Source organism: Setaria italica, chromosome II (genome assembly GCF_000263155.2).
Source record: "Setaria italica strain Yugu1 chromosome II, Setaria_italica_v2.0, whole genome shotgun sequence".
Lineage (NCBI taxonomy): Eukaryota > Viridiplantae > Streptophyta > Magnoliopsida > Poales > Poaceae > Setaria > Setaria italica.
In genome coordinates, this window is record NC_028451.1 from 15,586,100 (window position 1) to 15,602,632 (window position 16,533).

Sequence of the window (16,533 nt, forward strand, 5' to 3'; positions counted from 1 at the left end):
TGTCGTAGCACATTGATATACTATTTGATCTGAAAGTTTGGGGAAAAAAAGAGAAGTGTCAAAAGTAGTACCTGAGGTAATTAGCCATGAAGTCGTAATGACCTTCCATCAGTAATGTCCACTTTTTTATGGCAGAACGTCATCGAGGTAGACAAAAAAAGATCTTCGTTTGAAAGGCGTGTCCAGTGCCCAGGTTTGTCAAAGTCCCACCCCTGTGCAAATCACAGGAAATTCAGAAAGGCACGGTGTCACAGTCTCAGACGACTGACCAAAGCTGCCAGTAGCAATCTGCTTAGAAGAAACTTACAAAAAGGAATTGCGCGTGACGAAAGCAACTGGGATGGATCCTCTGAAGCCAGCAATCAGGAACTATTTGTGGTGCCTTGCATTTGGAATCGAATCGTTTGTCTATCTGATCGAAAATTCAACATGAATTATTTCAAGAATTATCTTTTTCCAACGTATCAGGACCACACATGCTCATGTGCAGTATCTTCTGGAACTGTGTACCTGTTCAACGCCATGACCGTGAGTAACTCCCATGGAGCTTCCAATGCACAGAAGTTTCGGCCACAATCTTCACGTCGCCCAGCTCGAAGAATGATACCGGTATATGCTTTACAGTCTGTTAAAAAATCTGAAAGAGATGTCCTGACGTGGATTGCTGTATTGACAGCTTTGAGTGCAAGAATGCTATGAAAGGCACTGCTGGAGAAAGAACAAGGTCCAAATGTCCAATCGTCATTCACTGGTGCACCAGAATTCAAAGTTCTCATACCAGATAGACATATCCTGGACATTTCTTCTGCAGCTTGAAAGCAGCCACTTCGATGCTGTGAAAGCATGGTTGCCTTGCCGGCCAGGGAGATGCGATTTAACTGTAATAATCGCCATCTAATGGGACGACTTCATCGCGAAGCATCAAAAGTCAGTCGCCGAGGACAGGCACGTACTGCAGCTTCTTGGATTGGTGTAGAAATTTTGTGCACAACTAATGGGCTGTACTGAAAAACACCACGCTAGCTTCCAACCGATTTTCCATAGATGAAGAAAAACGTTTTCCTTATTGCAAATCATAGGAACGATGATGGAACTACTCCAAAGAATTGGTTAGTGAAACAGCATACCACAAACCATTAGGAGTGAGGTTTTCTTTCTTTTTCTTTTTTTTTTTTTTTGCAATTTGAGTTGGCTACTGAAAATGTTTCCTAATTGAAGCAAGACTTTTCTAATCCAATTATATACTTGGGGCCCGTAGCCAGATACTGACCTGACGTGCTCGATGATGCTGTACCCAGTAGACCACCATAAGTAGACCAAATCCAAAGGTCACGCTTCCAGCCTCTCGTTATTTAGCTCTCTCTGAACTGGCGATTCCTAGGAATAATAAGGCACAAAAGGGACGAGGGCGACGCTGATACCAATACCAATACCAATACCAACACCATGCGGTTGATGTAAAGTGGAGCAACACGAAAAAAAAGGTAATTACCTCACTTTCCCCTGTTCAGGCCATGCTCCTGCTGAAGCAGATGGAAAAAGGCAGAATCTTAGCTTGATTCCTGATGGTACATGTAGGGAGCAAGCTAAGAAAGATGGATGAGGAAGAGGTTCATATAGCGGTCGGGAAGAACTCAAGAAAGGAGAAAGCTAACATACTATGGGCTGCTGCGAATTTCCCGAGGGCCACCATAGTTCTTGTCCACGTTCACTGGCCCTCAAAGTGGATGCCCTTCAGTAAGATTCTTATAATCCTTCAGGCAAATCCTTTCCATTCTTTGTGCCACAATTCATTAATTCGGTGTTTTTTTATCTTCTATCCTGTTGAATATAAAGTAATATGACCATCCATCCCAATGCTAGAAAGGATTAAAAACTACCAATAGATAGGAGAAGATGATTTCTCCCAAAACTCCCAACCTTATATATGCACAAGGATTGCATAATTATGGCCATAGGCATTAACAGCGCGCACACGCTATTCTTACTATCATGAGCTGCACCTTATTGTTTCCTTCCTATCCTCCAACTGTAGTGGGTGGTAAAGTGCTATACAAGTTTGCTGACGAAAAGGAGAAGGAGATGCACAGAGGCAGAGAAACGAAAGCTATGGTCAACATGTTATCACAGTACAAAAATCTGTGTGGTACAAGAAAGGTAACGCTACATTATTCTTATATTCAAGTTCAGATTCATAGAAGTAAGATTATAGCTGTTCTTTTTTTGAGTTTATTTGGAAATACATTCTACTCTGATACTTAAACTCTTGGTTCTTTTGCTATGGGACCTTATAATTTCTCCAAGCTGAGTTAGTGTGCTAAACTGCTATAGTCCTAGTGGGTGTGGGTGTGGGTGTTTGGGTCTGTGTACGACTCCTTCTACTATTAGTACGATGATATGTAGTTCTCCTGCGTGTTCGAGAAAAAAAAGTGTGGTAAACTGCTAATAGTAGTACGTATTCATGTCTGTCGCCCTCCTTCCTACAAGGGAAAATAAAATGAGCTACACTTTAAAACCAAGACGTTTCTCTTTGATACACTATTTGAAATTTTGAACACCATCTGCAATTGTAAACAAACTTAGTATAGCAGTACCATAAAAGTGAATATTTTATTTAATCTACACTAATAATTAAGCAAGCAAGTCATGTGGAGCAAGGGATCAAATTAATATCGCAATAGGCAGATATTTATTTCTCAGGGAACATGCTTTGAAACAAGTATGTGTTCCTGCAGGTTAGCGCACATTACCTTACACATGATGACACTGTTGCCGGTGTTGTGAACCTGGTAAAGCAGCTCAAAATTAAGAGAATCGTCATTGGTTCAAGGTCAGAACTGAATCTGCACATCAAACAATTCAATGAAAAATATAATATCTCTTCACATATGCTGCTCTTTCTACAATCTGTACAATATTAAACTAATGTTCTATCTTAGCATGAAAAACTAAAAACCAAGTTGTACAGGAACATGTCAAGGAAAGTGACACTTCGCCAATGCTGTCAGGTTTGGGTGGTGCTCAATGGCAAACACATCTCCACCAGGTATACTTGAGATCTACTAAGTTAATGACAGATATGGCCTACTTTTATTAGCTCTGGATCACATTTGGAAATGACTTGATGGATACAATTTTTCTAAATCCAGCAATGATCACCTGGAGCACAGTGGAAATATTGGATATGGAGGGAGCTCAGATATTTTAGCATCTATACATGAGCTAGGTGAGGAATCTGATGGCTACATGACACCACCAAGTGACCTCGTAAGTAATTTCCAGTGAAGAATAGCCATTTTCGACCAATAAGTCTATGCCCATAGTTCAAAGTCAGTCCTGATTTCTGTTGTACTATCATATTTGATTTATTTCAGGCAGAAGAAATCTTGGATGAGGAGTCGTTGATTGAAACGGATGATTCTGATCAATTAGCAACGGTATACTTTCCAACAGTTATGCTTTTACAGTATCTTCTAGGATATGTGCATTGAAATCTCTTCTTAACTTCTTTGATATGTGCATTCAAATCTCTTTTTTTAGAAATAAATGACATATTTTTTTGAAACGAGAAAATAATAAATGACATATAAGTTCACTGTCTACTTAAATATGTTTAGGAGGCCTTAATTTATGTCCACCAATATATGTTTATTAGCTGAAGTAGTACTAAACCACCATATTAATAGATTTCTGAAGGCAGCAGTTTGTGTAGGTACAGTACATTGATTTCTTACAGCCTGATGTGCAGGAAGATGAAACATTGACTGAACAAGGCACAGAGGAATCAATTGCTTCCGAAGAGATCGAAAGCATTGCTGAAGAGGATGCTGACCAATCTGATGAGATACAGAGTTTCAGGAATATAACTGAAAAGACAGCAAAAATCATGGTAAGAATTAAACGGCGCAACCCTCCTCAGATTCCACTACTGTTAACAGAGCCAGAGATGCCTTAGGCCCTGTTTGGATACAAACTTCTAAAATTTAGTAGTGTACTAACCCTCAAATTGCTAGTCCTAAAGTTTAGTACAGGGCTGTTTGGATGGACTACTAATCTTTAGGACCTCAAAGGGAAAATGTTATTTTTACCCCCCAATTATTCCTCTAAACTACCCCTGCACTGTTCACGTCATTAATGCATGCAAGGGTAATAGGGGTAAAGGGGAACTTGGGACCACTTTTAGGAGAAATAGAATCCATTAGTACCCCTTGACCCTCCTAATTAAAATGGCCCTCCTAAAGTTTAGGAGTGCACTTTTAAGATCCATATTTGGATGCACAAGTCCTAAAAGTGTCTTAAAAGTGGATTCGAGGGTGTATCCAAACAGGGCCTTAGTTAACCTTAGGTTTCAACTTGCAATAATGATTCTTTGTTTTTAAAAAAGGCACTAATGAAAGTAATATCAGGAGACACATTCAGAGAAGTAGAAATCATATGGTAATAAAATGTCACACGACAGCATTAAAGTATTGAATTTCTTTAGTGCTGACGATAAACGGAAAAGAAATAACCTTGGTGCATCATATAAGTATGGTATTCAGCACCTCTTTTTTCTTTTGGTCAGGAGGAAATAGACAGACTCCAAAAGAAACTGAAAGAGCTGCAAGGAGAGGGCCATAATCATGGTGTGAGGAGCTTGTCACCCAGACAAATGGCTGCTTCACTGAAGCGGAAGAGCTTATCAGAACCTAAATACCCAGAGCTGCAAATCCCAGAGAACATTGAAGAATTCTCGATGTCGCAGATTGCAAAAGCAACGGATAACTTCCACTCAAGAAATTTCATAGGAGAAGGAGGTTATGGCCCTGTTTACAAAGGAAATTTTGGTGGCACGCCAGTGGCCATCAAGATGCTGAAGCCTCATGGTAGACAAGGTTTCCCAGAGTATCAGCAGGAGGTAAATGATTCTATCTGGTCTTCCCTTTAACTGTATGCCAAAAAAGTTATTATAATTGCACAGAGCATATCCTAGCACACCGCGAGGCATTCTAACTCAGATGCAATTGCACTGCAACAATTAACAATAAGAAGCAAAGTTAAACACCTTACTACTGAAGACACCTTCTTGAATACCCCAGACAAGGAAATGCATAGCAAATGGCATACCATAACTGGAGGAAGTTAACATTTGTGTTGGGAATTCCAATCCTCAGGTGGTGGTGCTGAGCAAGTTGGAGCACCCGCACATCGTGAGGCTGATGGGCGTGTGCCCGGAGTCTTGCGGCCTCGTGTACGAGCACCTCCCCAACGGCACCCTCCTGGACAGGCTCTCCAAGGGCCTCCTGTGGAAGGACCGCGTCCGGATCCTCGCCGAGCAGCGGTCGGCGCTGGCGTACCTCCACTCCCGGCGTCCCCACGCCATCATCCACGCCGACCTGAAGCTGACCAACATCCTCCTGGACGCCGGCAACGCGAGCCGGCTGGGGGACTTCGGGACGGCGCGGGCGGTGCACGTGAAGCCGCTGGAGGAGGAGACCATCGGCCGGCGCACGAACCCGATGGGCACGACGGGGTACATGGACCCCGTCTTCTTCATGACCGGCGAGCTCACCACGGAGTCGGACGTGTACGCGTTCGGAGTGGTGATCCTGCAGCTGCTCACGGGCCTCCTGGACCTCAACGTCGCGGAGCAGGCGCGCGAGGCGGTGAAGATGGACGCCGTGCACAGCGTGCTGGACGCGTCCGCGGGGGCATGGCCGGAGGTGCAGGCCGAGCGGCTGCTCAAGCTGGCGCTCAGGTGCTGCAGCCTGGAGAGGAAGCGGCGGCCGGCGATCACGTCCGACGCCGAGTGGAGGCCGCTCGACATCCTACGGGCAATGGCAAGGCCAGCTAGTAAATCCTGGAAATGGAATTCCCATGGAAGCTGAACTTACCGTAGTATTTATGTACAGTATCCACATGCCATCAAAACAGTAGTATAGTATCAGTAGCTAGTCATTCAACAGTAGTGTTATCTAGTCATTCTCTTGAGATTAGACAAGCATATCCAAGCATAAATGTGCATTAGAATGTAAATATTTAGGAGTACGGTAGAAGCAAGAGATGGGAGTGTGAACAGAAGATACAAACGCTAGATGCAGTTGCAATTGGTTAACCAAGATAATGGTGCAGGTGCACGGTGATTTTTTTGGAATGTGCACCAACGTAACGTCTCTTCAGGATCACTTCCAGTTCCAGGCTGCAGCATGCAGAAATTGACAACATTCGGTAACCTCAAATTCTCAATTCAACTTCAGTGATCATAGTATGAAATCGACAAACATTTGATCATCACATTCAATGTCCAGTCACAACATGAATTTACAATCTCTCAATCCAACATTCAGGAAAGCTGATTCTGACAGCCACCATGCATTGTACGCTCCCACGTCTGCAGCCCGGTTTGGGATGGAAGTCCATGTGACAGATGGCAACGATTTCGTAGTTGGCACGCAGCTGAAATCGAGTTCTCGTAGAACTATCATTCAAGAATCGCAACCAAATAGACCAGCAGATTACGCCGCGAGAAATTCAGCTCCTTTACCTCATTTTTCGCTGCACATAGAAATCTGAACAAGCACCGGACGGGACTGAGGTGCGGCACCCGGCGGCGAAGTAGACGGCATCCAGCTAGGCGCGGCACCCAGCAACGGCGGCGCGGTGGACGGCTGCGAGCGAGGCGTGGCACCCGCCCGGCGGCGTCGCCCAGCGAACCAGCAGCGTCCGCGAGCTGCGGAGAGCATGGGCTCGTTCATGGGCCGCAAGGTGATGACTGATGCGAGCCCGTCGATCGGATGACCATTGGGCCCGGCACGGTCCCGAGCGCGCGTTCCTTTTTCTTTCTCCTCCGCTGCCTTCCATTTTCCTTGTCCGCTCCACTCTCGGCCTCCCTTTCCTAGCGGCGAGCCGGCGACGACAGGTCGAGCGGCCGCCCTTGGCCAGTTCTTCGTCGGGCGCTTCGCCGGTGACGAGCATCCGACAGGTATGCCCGCCTATTCCCTTCCCTTCCGTCCCTGCTGTGCGAAATCGAACACGCAAAACCCTAATGTTTGCTGTTTGTATTCGGATCTGACCATGTATTTGCCCGCTAAACCTCGATCCTTCGCAAAAATTATCGGGTGTGCATGTGTACGCCCATGTCCGATACTGAGTCCGCCCCTGATCGCTCCCCTACTTGCAGTTGGAGATGAATGCATCTAGAAAATCCAGTCATGTCACCACCAAGGACAATGCAGAAACAGCGAGGGACATCATCTCCACGTCCAGCCAAATCCAATCCATGAAGGTCCCGGACGCCGTCGCTGCGATTGCTCAGGCTGCTGCAAAGGCAAATGGTGAGACTGAAAAATGTATGTCCTGTCAAAAGCAGGTATTCTATTCAATTGCGATATTGGCTGCCGCAATAGGTGGCGTTGCTGGATAAGGAGAAGAAATCTCATCATCAACAAATAAACCTGTATGCCATCTTTGTTTCTTTAAACCTCGCAGATCTTCCAGGGTGGCCGTTGTTCTCACCTCCGAAGGTGCAGTTGGACAAGTGTACCAAGTGTTCAAGAGAATTCTGTTCTTCAATCAACTTTCGGCGGCATACACGTGTTCATCGCCGAACCCTGAAAGTAGACAAGGTCTGTGATTTGTCCTTTTGTCTTTTCCCGCCAATTCTGTGCCAACTTACCATAGTTAGATAAATGAGGGAAACGTAAGAGAACTGCAGATCTTTTGAATTAAATATGAAGATAGGGCTCAAGCCTGTGACCTCAACCATCGCACCCAACTGCTTCACCATAGTCCGTACTCCGTAACGTACTTTTTGCCACTGTATTTAGATAATGTAGTTCTGAATGTCATTAATAGAATTGCATGCTTCCTATTTCCATATGTGTATGGTCATTTTAGCATAAGTCATTTAATTGTGAGTCGGAAGAATGCACTCTGGATAACTTGCTAGTTTCCCGAGTCAAAATTCCCGTCGTATTCATTCCTTTTCTGGTGGTGTTGAAATGCTGGCTGAGTCACCTATTATTTTCCCAGAAAGTATGCAATTTGTTGTTGCTGCCACACAAGATATTAAGTGTTAATCTTTTCCCAAGTTAGACAAGTTTAAATATCACAGGGGTGTACAACTATTATCAATGGCACAGAAGTGTTTGTTGTCATAATGAACTTCATTTATATTGCATATACGTTTTTCCCCTATGAAGCTGCTCCTCCATCTCATTGCCATATTGACATGACATTGTTTATGCTCTGCAGGATTTTCCCAAGAATAGAGACCATCTCGCCGCATTCTGGAATAAAGTAAGTTATCTGCAATACATTGCTTCTTCCTTTGCCAATTTCCTAAATTTATTCTAAGCTTGATCGTGTATTACTTGATACATAATAACTGCCTCACAGGTTATATACTTGTTATTGACTTTTTAAAGGAGACAATATGCTCTGTTTCCTTTGTAACTTTTCATGTAAAAAGATAAGATATGGCCAGCAACTTTCAGTACAGTTTTTGTTCGTGTCAACTTGAATCATGAAGTATATCTAGATTAGTTCATTGGCTTGTTTATTCAAGTGACTCCCTTTATAGATTGCAATTTTTTCTCATAACTTTTTTGTTCCTTTAGCTGACTGTGGATGATGCCAGCACAATTTTGTCTTTGTCCGATGTTGTTGTGGAGGTAACTATCATACTATCAGATTGTTCGTTTCGTTTTTCCAGATAACATGCGATGCATATTTGGACCAGTTTCCTTTCAAAACAGTAACTGGGAATATAAATTATTTTCAGGGTGTCACTGGTTCATCAATTTTAACAGCACTATCATCATGGATGTGTAAGCCAGGGTACGCCTCGTTGCCAATGGCATATGCAAGAGCTGGCAGTGAGCTTCTGGTATGATATTTGAACTTCTTTTTCCTGATCTACAGTGCAGATTTGGATTTTGTAATGTTAAGTTCTTTTTGGTCTCTACAGGATTTGATTCAAACAAAGGTTTCAATGCAGCTGCCTGTATCATCGAATGAACTATTTAGTGTTCTCGATGAAGCAAGTGAGAAAACATTTCTTTGCACAAACACGGCTGCTTGTATACAAAAGTTTTTGTTTGATGGAGAGGCAGACAAAATTGCAACTGAGTTGAAAAATGTTGTTGCATGCGCTAGTTACATGCTCGAACAAAAGCTGGTAAGATAATGCCTATTGCGCAAAAGGGAATTTGCATTTACCCTTTAGGTATAAATTCGATCAATTTATTTTGTGACTACAAATCAAACAACAGGTTGAAGCATGGTGTGCTGAGAAGGCTGCTGAAGCATTAAGATGCCAGAAGTTGCTGGTGGAGGAAGAGGAAGCTGCTCAGAAAAGGTTATTGACTTACACTCTAAGCGCACTATAATTCAAATATCTGGCTAAGTTATTTCTTGTATAAATACAACATCATATAATTCTATCTTGATTTGGAATTTATTTTTATGTTCTACTATAACTTGAAGGCAAGCCGAACTGATGGAAAGGAAGCGGATGAAGAAACTTAGGCAGAAAGAACAGAGGTTAAAAGACCTCAAGGACCATGATGTGGCAATTCAGTTACCCAAAATCATGGATGACGCAACATGTTATCCTGGCATTCAAAGTTTCAAGGCTATTTCAGATCCAGACCTTCATGAGCAAGAAGGGTCACAATATATTCAATTTCCACCACCAGTTACTTCAGAAACTGACAATGGTTTTAATGCGAACCTATTGGTAGAAGATGTCAGCTGTGATTCAGGGCCTGTAATGGATAAAGGTGCTGTGTTACGGCCACAAGTTATTTCAAGGCATCATTTAGGAAGAACAGAGAAGCTTGCTGAAAATAGCATTATATCTGGTTCCGCAGTTGCTTCAAAGCAACTTGCTTTAGCGAGGTCTTCAAATTACAGGGATCCAAATGTCTGTTCCTCGCCAAATAGAAACAAAACTTGGGCACGGAAAGTGCAAGCTGAGATTGAGAAACAGTGTCCAAAACATGGGTTAGATGTAGATGATGAACACAACATGGCTCCTAGCAAAAACTCTCGTGTGCTAATAGGATCTATAAGTGTTGCGATTGAAGATGGTAGTGAACACTTGAAGGACTTCCGTTCCAAGGATGACCCAGTCACTCCCAGCACAAAGACTGTGAAACATGCATCAGTCAAGATGATGCGACCGGTTACGCATGTGGAAAACAAAAATGAAGGTATTCCTCATAGTGATGGAAATAGTGTGCCAGCTGAAGAGAAGCATTCTTGCTTCAGTGGTATCACAGATGAAAAGAGTTATTCAACCTGCCGCAGTGCAGATTTGGCAGAGGGTGAACATTTACGACGAACTGTATTTTCCAGTAAAGAAGCTACAGCCTTCCTTTCTCAAAGTAAACATCTTACTGCTGTTATATTCACATGCCCTTCAAGCTTGGCTAACCAATAAGTTTTCCTAACTTTTCTTAACCAAGTAGTTTTCAGTGTGTTATTAGTTCTTACCCTTTTTCATTCTTAGAAAAAGCATGCTCGACTTGAAAATTGCATTAAGTATTTTTGTATCATGAGTAAACTGTACTGGAAACCATCTATATATTCTACTATGTAGAGGAGGGAAAGAAAAGAAGTGCACAAATTTACTTGTGAGTAGGCATACCGTTCTTTTTTTTTGTATGTTTATTTGCCTTAGAGTATAAATAATTTTTTTATATCTTCTGAATAAGGAAAGTTTATTGTGATTCTTCCTTATTTAGCTCAGTACTGAAGCGTGGTTGTATTTTGCAGGGTGGAAAGAAGCAATTGCAGCTGATCATGTGAAACTTGTTTTGTGTCATGACAAGTGAGGAATGGCAGGGTGAAGAAAGTTTTGTCAAGGTCTAGCTGAGTTGTCGTTGGATCCTACAGCCCTACAGGGAAGGCCCTGCTTACCCAGCAGGGCGCTATGAAAGTTTCAGGGTCAAATTTGTTTCGCTTGGATGATTGTGAAATGGCTAGTGCAGTTTGCAGCTGTGTTGACATGGTCGGTGAAGCAGAGGGTCCCAGTTTTAGAAGGGGATAGCCGGATAGGTCTTGTGCGCGATTGGTTTTTGGTAAAGATGGAACGTGATTGGAATATATGCTTTGATCATGCTAGTTAATCTCCTTTTGTATTCATCAGAGTGCGCTAAACAATGTCGAATACGTGCGGTCTGCACCTTGCCTCGATTCTGTGTTTTTCTTTGGAACGAATTAGTGAGATTTGGCTCTATCCAATCAATATGGCCCTGCTGTTTGCATGCGCACAGATCTAATGGCCCTGCTTTGGAACGAATTAGTGAGATTTTAGCGTTGCTGCGATGTGTATCTGCATTGATTTCACTGGGACGAGCTAGTGAGATCTGTCTATGGTCCTGTTGTCTGCTTGCCAATTACAGAAGCACAGATCCATATAGCCCTGGCACCTGGCTGTTTGCTTCAGAACAGATAAGAGTAAAGAAATACAAAATTAGATAATACTCAAAATAACATTGAGATTGCACACGTAATAATTTACTTTCGTTGGACTGTTTCCCTTTTGATGATTAATTTTCCATTGGATTGCTGGGGCCCTCCCAAAATGGGAGAGCGCCCTCCAAAAATAGGCGTATGCTGCTATTTGCGGCGCGCACACGGTATTCTTTAGTAAAAGGCGAAAGAATAGTTCGCTCTGTGCGCACCGCGCAGCTGCGTGCTTGCGCTCGGTAGCAATGCCCCCGTTCTTATAGCGGCGTCTGCCTTGGTTCCTGCTTGCCTCGGCGAGGTGGGATTAAGCAACCAACAAACGAACGCAGCGCGCACCACCTGCTCATGTTCCCCATTCCCGTGCACAGGTTGGGCCCGAAGGCCCATTTACTTGCTTGTGCAGCCCGTGTACATCAATTTTGACACTAGGAGAATCTCAGGCCTATGTGGGCTGGTTTCGTGTGTTTATTGCAGGCTGCGTAATAGGCTTATTATATCTTGTTGGTTTTGTTCTTTCTTTTTTCTTTTTTCTTTTTTGCAAAATCCTATCATGCTGTTATAAACTTATTATGGACTTATGTGGGCTATCGTACAGTAATACATATGAGCACGTGAATTCTCTCGATCGCCAAAGAGTTTAAAAAAAAGAGCGTTTGATTTTGCAATGTTCAATATGCAGCGTGGAATCTGCTCCCGTTGAAGACTGGTTTTCGATTTTTCGAGCGTGTTTGCGATGCGCAAATCTCACTTGAATCCTCGCGGTAATTCATAGGTGCACGACAGAACACCTAACACGATGGAATTGATGAGCGGTAGCTATGCACCAATGCATACGCGACCTGTGAGTGTCTGCACACACCATTCCATCCATGCCGTGTTTGCTCACCTACTTCAGATGGTGCCGCACGACTCAGCGTGCATCACCCTTTCATTTTTCCTCCCCTTTTCCTGCTTCTTTCTAGAAGATCTTTGCTTCTTCTCCGAAATGCTCCGCCGCCTCTAGAAGCGTATCGGCCACCTCCTCTCGAGTCCTCCCCCGTCCCGGACCGGGCCGAAATAGCGCGCACACGCACACAACGGCAGATCCTCCTCCCCCAGGAAGAAATTTTGATATTTGACGCTCAATACGCGCGTCTTACCGGATTTACATCCAATTCGTATGTCTTTCGATATTTGACATTCCAGTCGCGAATTATTTCGATTCAAAGATTTCTCTTCATTTTTCTCAATTTCCATCTTTTCTTTTTTCTTTTCTCTCATCAGCCTTAGTGAATGGACGATAATGCCCCTACCCCTTATCATGCGCCCCTTATCATGCGTCTCTTGTTCCTCTCGGTGATGGAAAAACTTGCTGCCGCCATCGGCTTAGAGCCTCGGAGGTCTCCTTGCCGCAGCCAAGCAACAGCAAGTACATAGCACCCATCCTCCGCCTACTGCCCCGTGCGAGCCTGCGCCGGTGGCGTGCGATGCAAGCTGGGTGGCAGGCGTCCGTGGAGCGGGCAAGGCAGGTGGAGGGCGGAGGCGTCACGGGCCATGCACGCGTGCAGCGCAGGTGGGTGGAGGTGGCCACAGCGTAGGTGGTGGACCGAGGCAGCTGTGTCACGGTTGAACCATGAAGGCCAGCGAGCTAATTTCGGGCGCCGTGCACCACCGCAAGGAACCCGTGCAAATCCCACCAAAGAATCTCGTCCCTCCCCTCGTTCTATTTCATCTTTCTCCAGTTTCATTCCATAGTTGAGATTCTCTAGTTCTATGGGTGAGCGCCATGATTGAATTTGTGAAGTTGAGGAAGAACTTCCATAGGAAGAAGAACCAGTGAAAACGTACTCTTGCTTTTATATTTTTTTCCTGCTTTTACATTTTTGGCTCCCGCAAAGCGTTAAGAATAGGGGTACTATTGTCCGTTCAAGGCCTAATGAGAGAAAACAAAAGGAAAAGATGGAAATTGAGAAAAAAGGAAGAGAAACCTGAATCGAAACAATTCACGCGTAGTGTGTCAGATATCAGTATCGAAAGCAACGCGAATTGGATGTTAAATTCATCGCGCGTATTAAGTGTCAAATGTCGAAATTTCTCCTCCCCCAGAAAGCCACGGACCAGTTGAGTAGTTGACTGATTTGCTGGCGGGCAGGCCGGCAGGCAGGCCGGCAGACCCTTGGCATTGCAGAGCGCCAGAGCGAGAGAGAGGGGGAAGACTGGGGAAGATGATGACGTCGTGGCTGCTGAGCCGCCGGGGCCCTTCCGGCTTCTGCTGGAGCTCCACCGCCGACCAGGTCACCGAGGGCATCTCCGCCGCCGGCCTCACCGCCGTCGTCACCGGTCCGTATCTCCACCCCCGAACCCCTCTCTCTTCCTCCTCCTCCGACACCAATCCCGTCCGAAACCTCCCCGCCGTTCCTCTCTACTAACCCGACCCGAACCCCCGTTGTCGTCAGGGGCGTCCAGCGGCATCGGCGCGGAGACGGCGCGGACGCTGGCGCTGCGCGGGGCCCACGTCGTCATGGCCGTCAGGAGCGTCCCCGCCGCCCAGGCCGTCAGGGACCGCGTCCTCGCCGAGGCGCCCGGGGCCAGGCTCGACGTCATGGAGCTCGACCTCTCGTCCACGGCCTCCGTCCGCGCCTTCGCGTCCGAATTCGTCTCCAGGGGGCTCCCCCTCAACATCCTCGTGTACGTGTACTGCTCTGTTGCTATTGTTGCCTGCTCCCCAATTTGCTTCCCATGCTACCAACCGCACCTGCCTTCAGGATCAGTACGAGAGCGACCTGGGATGAGTCCTACTGATAAATCAGTACTTCAATCAGGGAAAACTACCTACTACGTAGGAGCAGTTGATATAATTAATGCATATTACTGCTACTACCACATCAGCCAATATATTCAGTCAATCTATTCAATTCTGGATCTCTCCTAGTACCACACCACTAGAACGACAGTTATTACTTTTACTTTTAGAACAATATCTTATAATACGCAATCCGTAACTCGACAATGGGAGAAAAAGCTTATGAGTTGCTACACAACTTGTAGCCAACATGTATTGATGAATGACGACCCAGTTTGTCCTTGCTCTATTCATCAGTCCTCTCTTGCTTAATTAAGTATTGTACCTTAGGCTCTAAGCGTCTATTTTCCTGTGCATTTTTCTTCATTGCTTTGAGCAAATACTGTATACAAAGATATCTAGTTATTCATGCTTGGATAATCTTTCACATTTCCTTGGGATGTGGTAGAAATGGATGCCTTTGTTGAGTTGGAGTGGTTCGTGTGATGTGTTATATGCCTGAAAGCTATCAAGTCACTCTTTGCTTGCAAGTTGCAACTCTGATTGGCTGTCCATCACAGGAAACAGGAGGAGGGACGTGTTAATTGTATACTTGTTTGTTTTAGGTAGCAGTTATTTAATATTGTTCTTGGGTTTGAGATTTTTTAACAATAGATTGTCTAGGGCGCCTTCTTATGCCTGTTGTAACAATCTGACTCGGTATATTTATAAGTCTGCTATTTCGGTACTGGTTCTCTTGCATGTTTGTTCAGAGTATTGCCTCAATATCTCTTGGCATTTAATTGATTACTTGGCACTTTTGCTGGCAGCAACAATGCAGGAGTAATGGCAATACCTTTTGCACTTTCAAAGGACGGAATTGAGATGCAGTTTGCAACTAACCATGTTGGTATGCATTCCATACATCTTCTTGGTTAACCTGCTGTGTGTTTATGCATGTTTACTACTTTGAATCGTATACATTTTTTTTGCTGGTGGATCATATACATTTGCATGTACAAGTACTCTACTTCAACAACATGCTGCAATTTTCTATCTCAATTGACAATCAAAATGTTTTTTATTCACCATGTTGTTTAGAGACACCAGTCTACTAAAGTGCAGTTCTAATTTCATAATCTTCAGGTCATTTCCTGCTGACACACCTTCTGTTGGATACTATGAAGAAGACCTCCCATGAATCAAATGTGGAAGGAAGAATTGTCAACGTTTCATCAGAGGGGCACAGATTTACATATGGGGAAGGCATCCGCTTTGATAAGATTAATGATGAATCAGTGTATGTCATTCTTGTCAAGTTGTTACGTTCTACAGTTTGTCTACTCCATTTCAAGGCAAATCTAGTAACTTGTTCAAGCTTGTCTTGTGCAGGTATAGCAGCATTGGAGCATATGGGCAGTCAAAGCTTGCAAACATCTTGCACGCTAATGAACTTGCCAGGCGATTCAAGGTATGTCTTGCTCTCTTGCTCTGCCTAACACATGACCATTTTCTTGATTTTTTAGTGTATGTTTTGTACATTTGTATGCATTCCAACATGGATACCTATGCTTGCCAACATCAGTTGCATTGTTTTCCTAAGATGTTTGCATCTGAATTTGGAATTTGTAACTTTTTGGACATCTTGAGTGAGTCCATTCATTGCTAATCTTGGTGTAACAAATTGAAGGAACAATCATCATCCAATCACAAGTAATGTGTCAGATTTCTGCTGATTATGTTCTCTTTACAGCTGTTATTCATTTTCCGATTTATTAGGATGTTCAACTATTTTTCAGCCCAACTATGATACAATATTTTGTCTAACAGGAAGAGGATGTCAACATAACTGCAAATTCTCTTCATCCTGGCTCCATTGTCACGAATCTTCTTCGCTATCACAGTATCCTAGATGGTAAGTATAATTACCATTTTTTTTGTCACATCATTTTGTTCCCCTGGTCCCATAAACTAAAAGGGGAAAAATATTTGGCTGGTTAAAGAGTAACTTACTGGATTATGTCAGTTGATGCTTCTTATTTATATGAGCAAACCATTGCAATTAGGAGGGGATAAAAGGAACATTGAAGGTTAGATCGACACGCATAACAGAGACAAAAATTGAAACAAGTTAAATGATCAGGAATTGAGAAACCGAATGATGTTTGCTACTTGATTGCAGTAATGGCATGGCCTGATGAGTTGGAATTTATTCCCTTTTGAAACTGTAGCCATGCTTCACTGATTACATTGAATTTCTGCTGTGTGCAGTTCTCCATCGGACTCTTGGGAAATTGGTGCTGAAAAATGCTCAGCAG

At 43.9% G+C, this 16,533-nt stretch overlaps 2 protein-coding genes and 1 long non-coding RNA gene across 5 annotated transcripts in view; 2 read left to right on the forward strand and 1 right to left on the reverse strand.

The window, feature by feature from the left end:
• Positions 1–46: 46 nt before the first annotated feature.
• Positions 47–1,184, reverse strand: LOC111256201. The gene is made up of 3 exons (XR_002676199.1): positions 511–1,184; positions 308–412; positions 47–212 (listed from the first exon to the last, which is right to left on the reverse strand). It is a non-coding gene; the product is annotated as an uncharacterized LOC111256201 (long non-coding RNA).
• Positions 1,185–1,335: 151 nt separating this feature from the next.
• Positions 1,336–6,152, forward strand: LOC101769816 (U-box domain-containing protein 33). 3 transcript variants are annotated; one of them, XM_004956178.3, is made up of 10 exons: positions 1,336–1,484; positions 1,579–1,737; positions 2,036–2,157; positions 2,736–2,830; positions 2,969–3,046; positions 3,150–3,267; positions 3,375–3,437; positions 3,749–3,889; positions 4,565–4,897; positions 5,154–6,133. In XM_004956178.3, the coding sequence occupies exons 2-10, from the start codon at positions 1,596–1,598 to the stop codon at positions 5,865–5,867; spliced, it is 1,806 nt and encodes a 601-aa protein (XP_004956235.1). In that variant the 5' UTR covers positions 1,336–1,484; positions 1,579–1,595; the 3' UTR covers positions 5,868–6,133. The 3 variants fall into 3 exon arrangements, with proteins under 3 accessions (XP_004956235.1, XP_022679489.1, XP_022679490.1); XM_022823754.1 differs by having other exon boundaries at positions 1,352–1,483; positions 1,577–1,737; positions 3,737–3,889; XM_022823755.1 differs by lacking the exons at positions 1,336–1,484; positions 2,736–2,830 and having other exon boundaries at positions 1,726–1,737; positions 3,737–3,889; positions 5,154–6,152.
• A 587-nt stretch (positions 6,153–6,739) lies between these two features.
• Positions 6,740–16,533, forward strand: part of LOC101770765 — an 11,464-nt gene continuing 1,670 nt past the window's right edge. The window contains exons 1-18 of the mRNA XM_022824280.1: positions 6,740–6,961; positions 7,160–7,328; positions 7,468–7,604; positions 8,233–8,277; positions 8,598–8,651; positions 8,762–8,866; positions 8,948–9,157; positions 9,252–9,337; positions 9,466–10,367; positions 10,759–10,813; positions 11,388–11,442; positions 13,563–13,773; positions 13,890–14,121; positions 15,046–15,125; positions 15,362–15,515; positions 15,608–15,686; positions 16,046–16,130; positions 16,487–16,530. Coding sequence (XP_022680015.1) covers positions 6,755–6,961; positions 7,160–7,328; positions 7,468–7,604; positions 8,233–8,277; positions 8,598–8,651; positions 8,762–8,866; positions 8,948–9,157; positions 9,252–9,337; positions 9,466–10,367; positions 10,759–10,813; positions 11,388–11,442; positions 13,563–13,773; positions 13,890–14,121; positions 15,046–15,125; positions 15,362–15,515; positions 15,608–15,686; positions 16,046–16,130; positions 16,487–16,530 — 2,910 coding nt within the window. The 5' untranslated portion in view covers positions 6,740–6,754. The remainder of the gene's footprint in view (positions 6,962–7,159; positions 7,329–7,467; positions 7,605–8,232; positions 8,278–8,597; positions 8,652–8,761; positions 8,867–8,947; positions 9,158–9,251; positions 9,338–9,465; positions 10,368–10,758; positions 10,814–11,387; positions 11,443–13,562; positions 13,774–13,889; positions 14,122–15,045; positions 15,126–15,361; positions 15,516–15,607; positions 15,687–16,045; positions 16,131–16,486; positions 16,531–16,533) is intronic.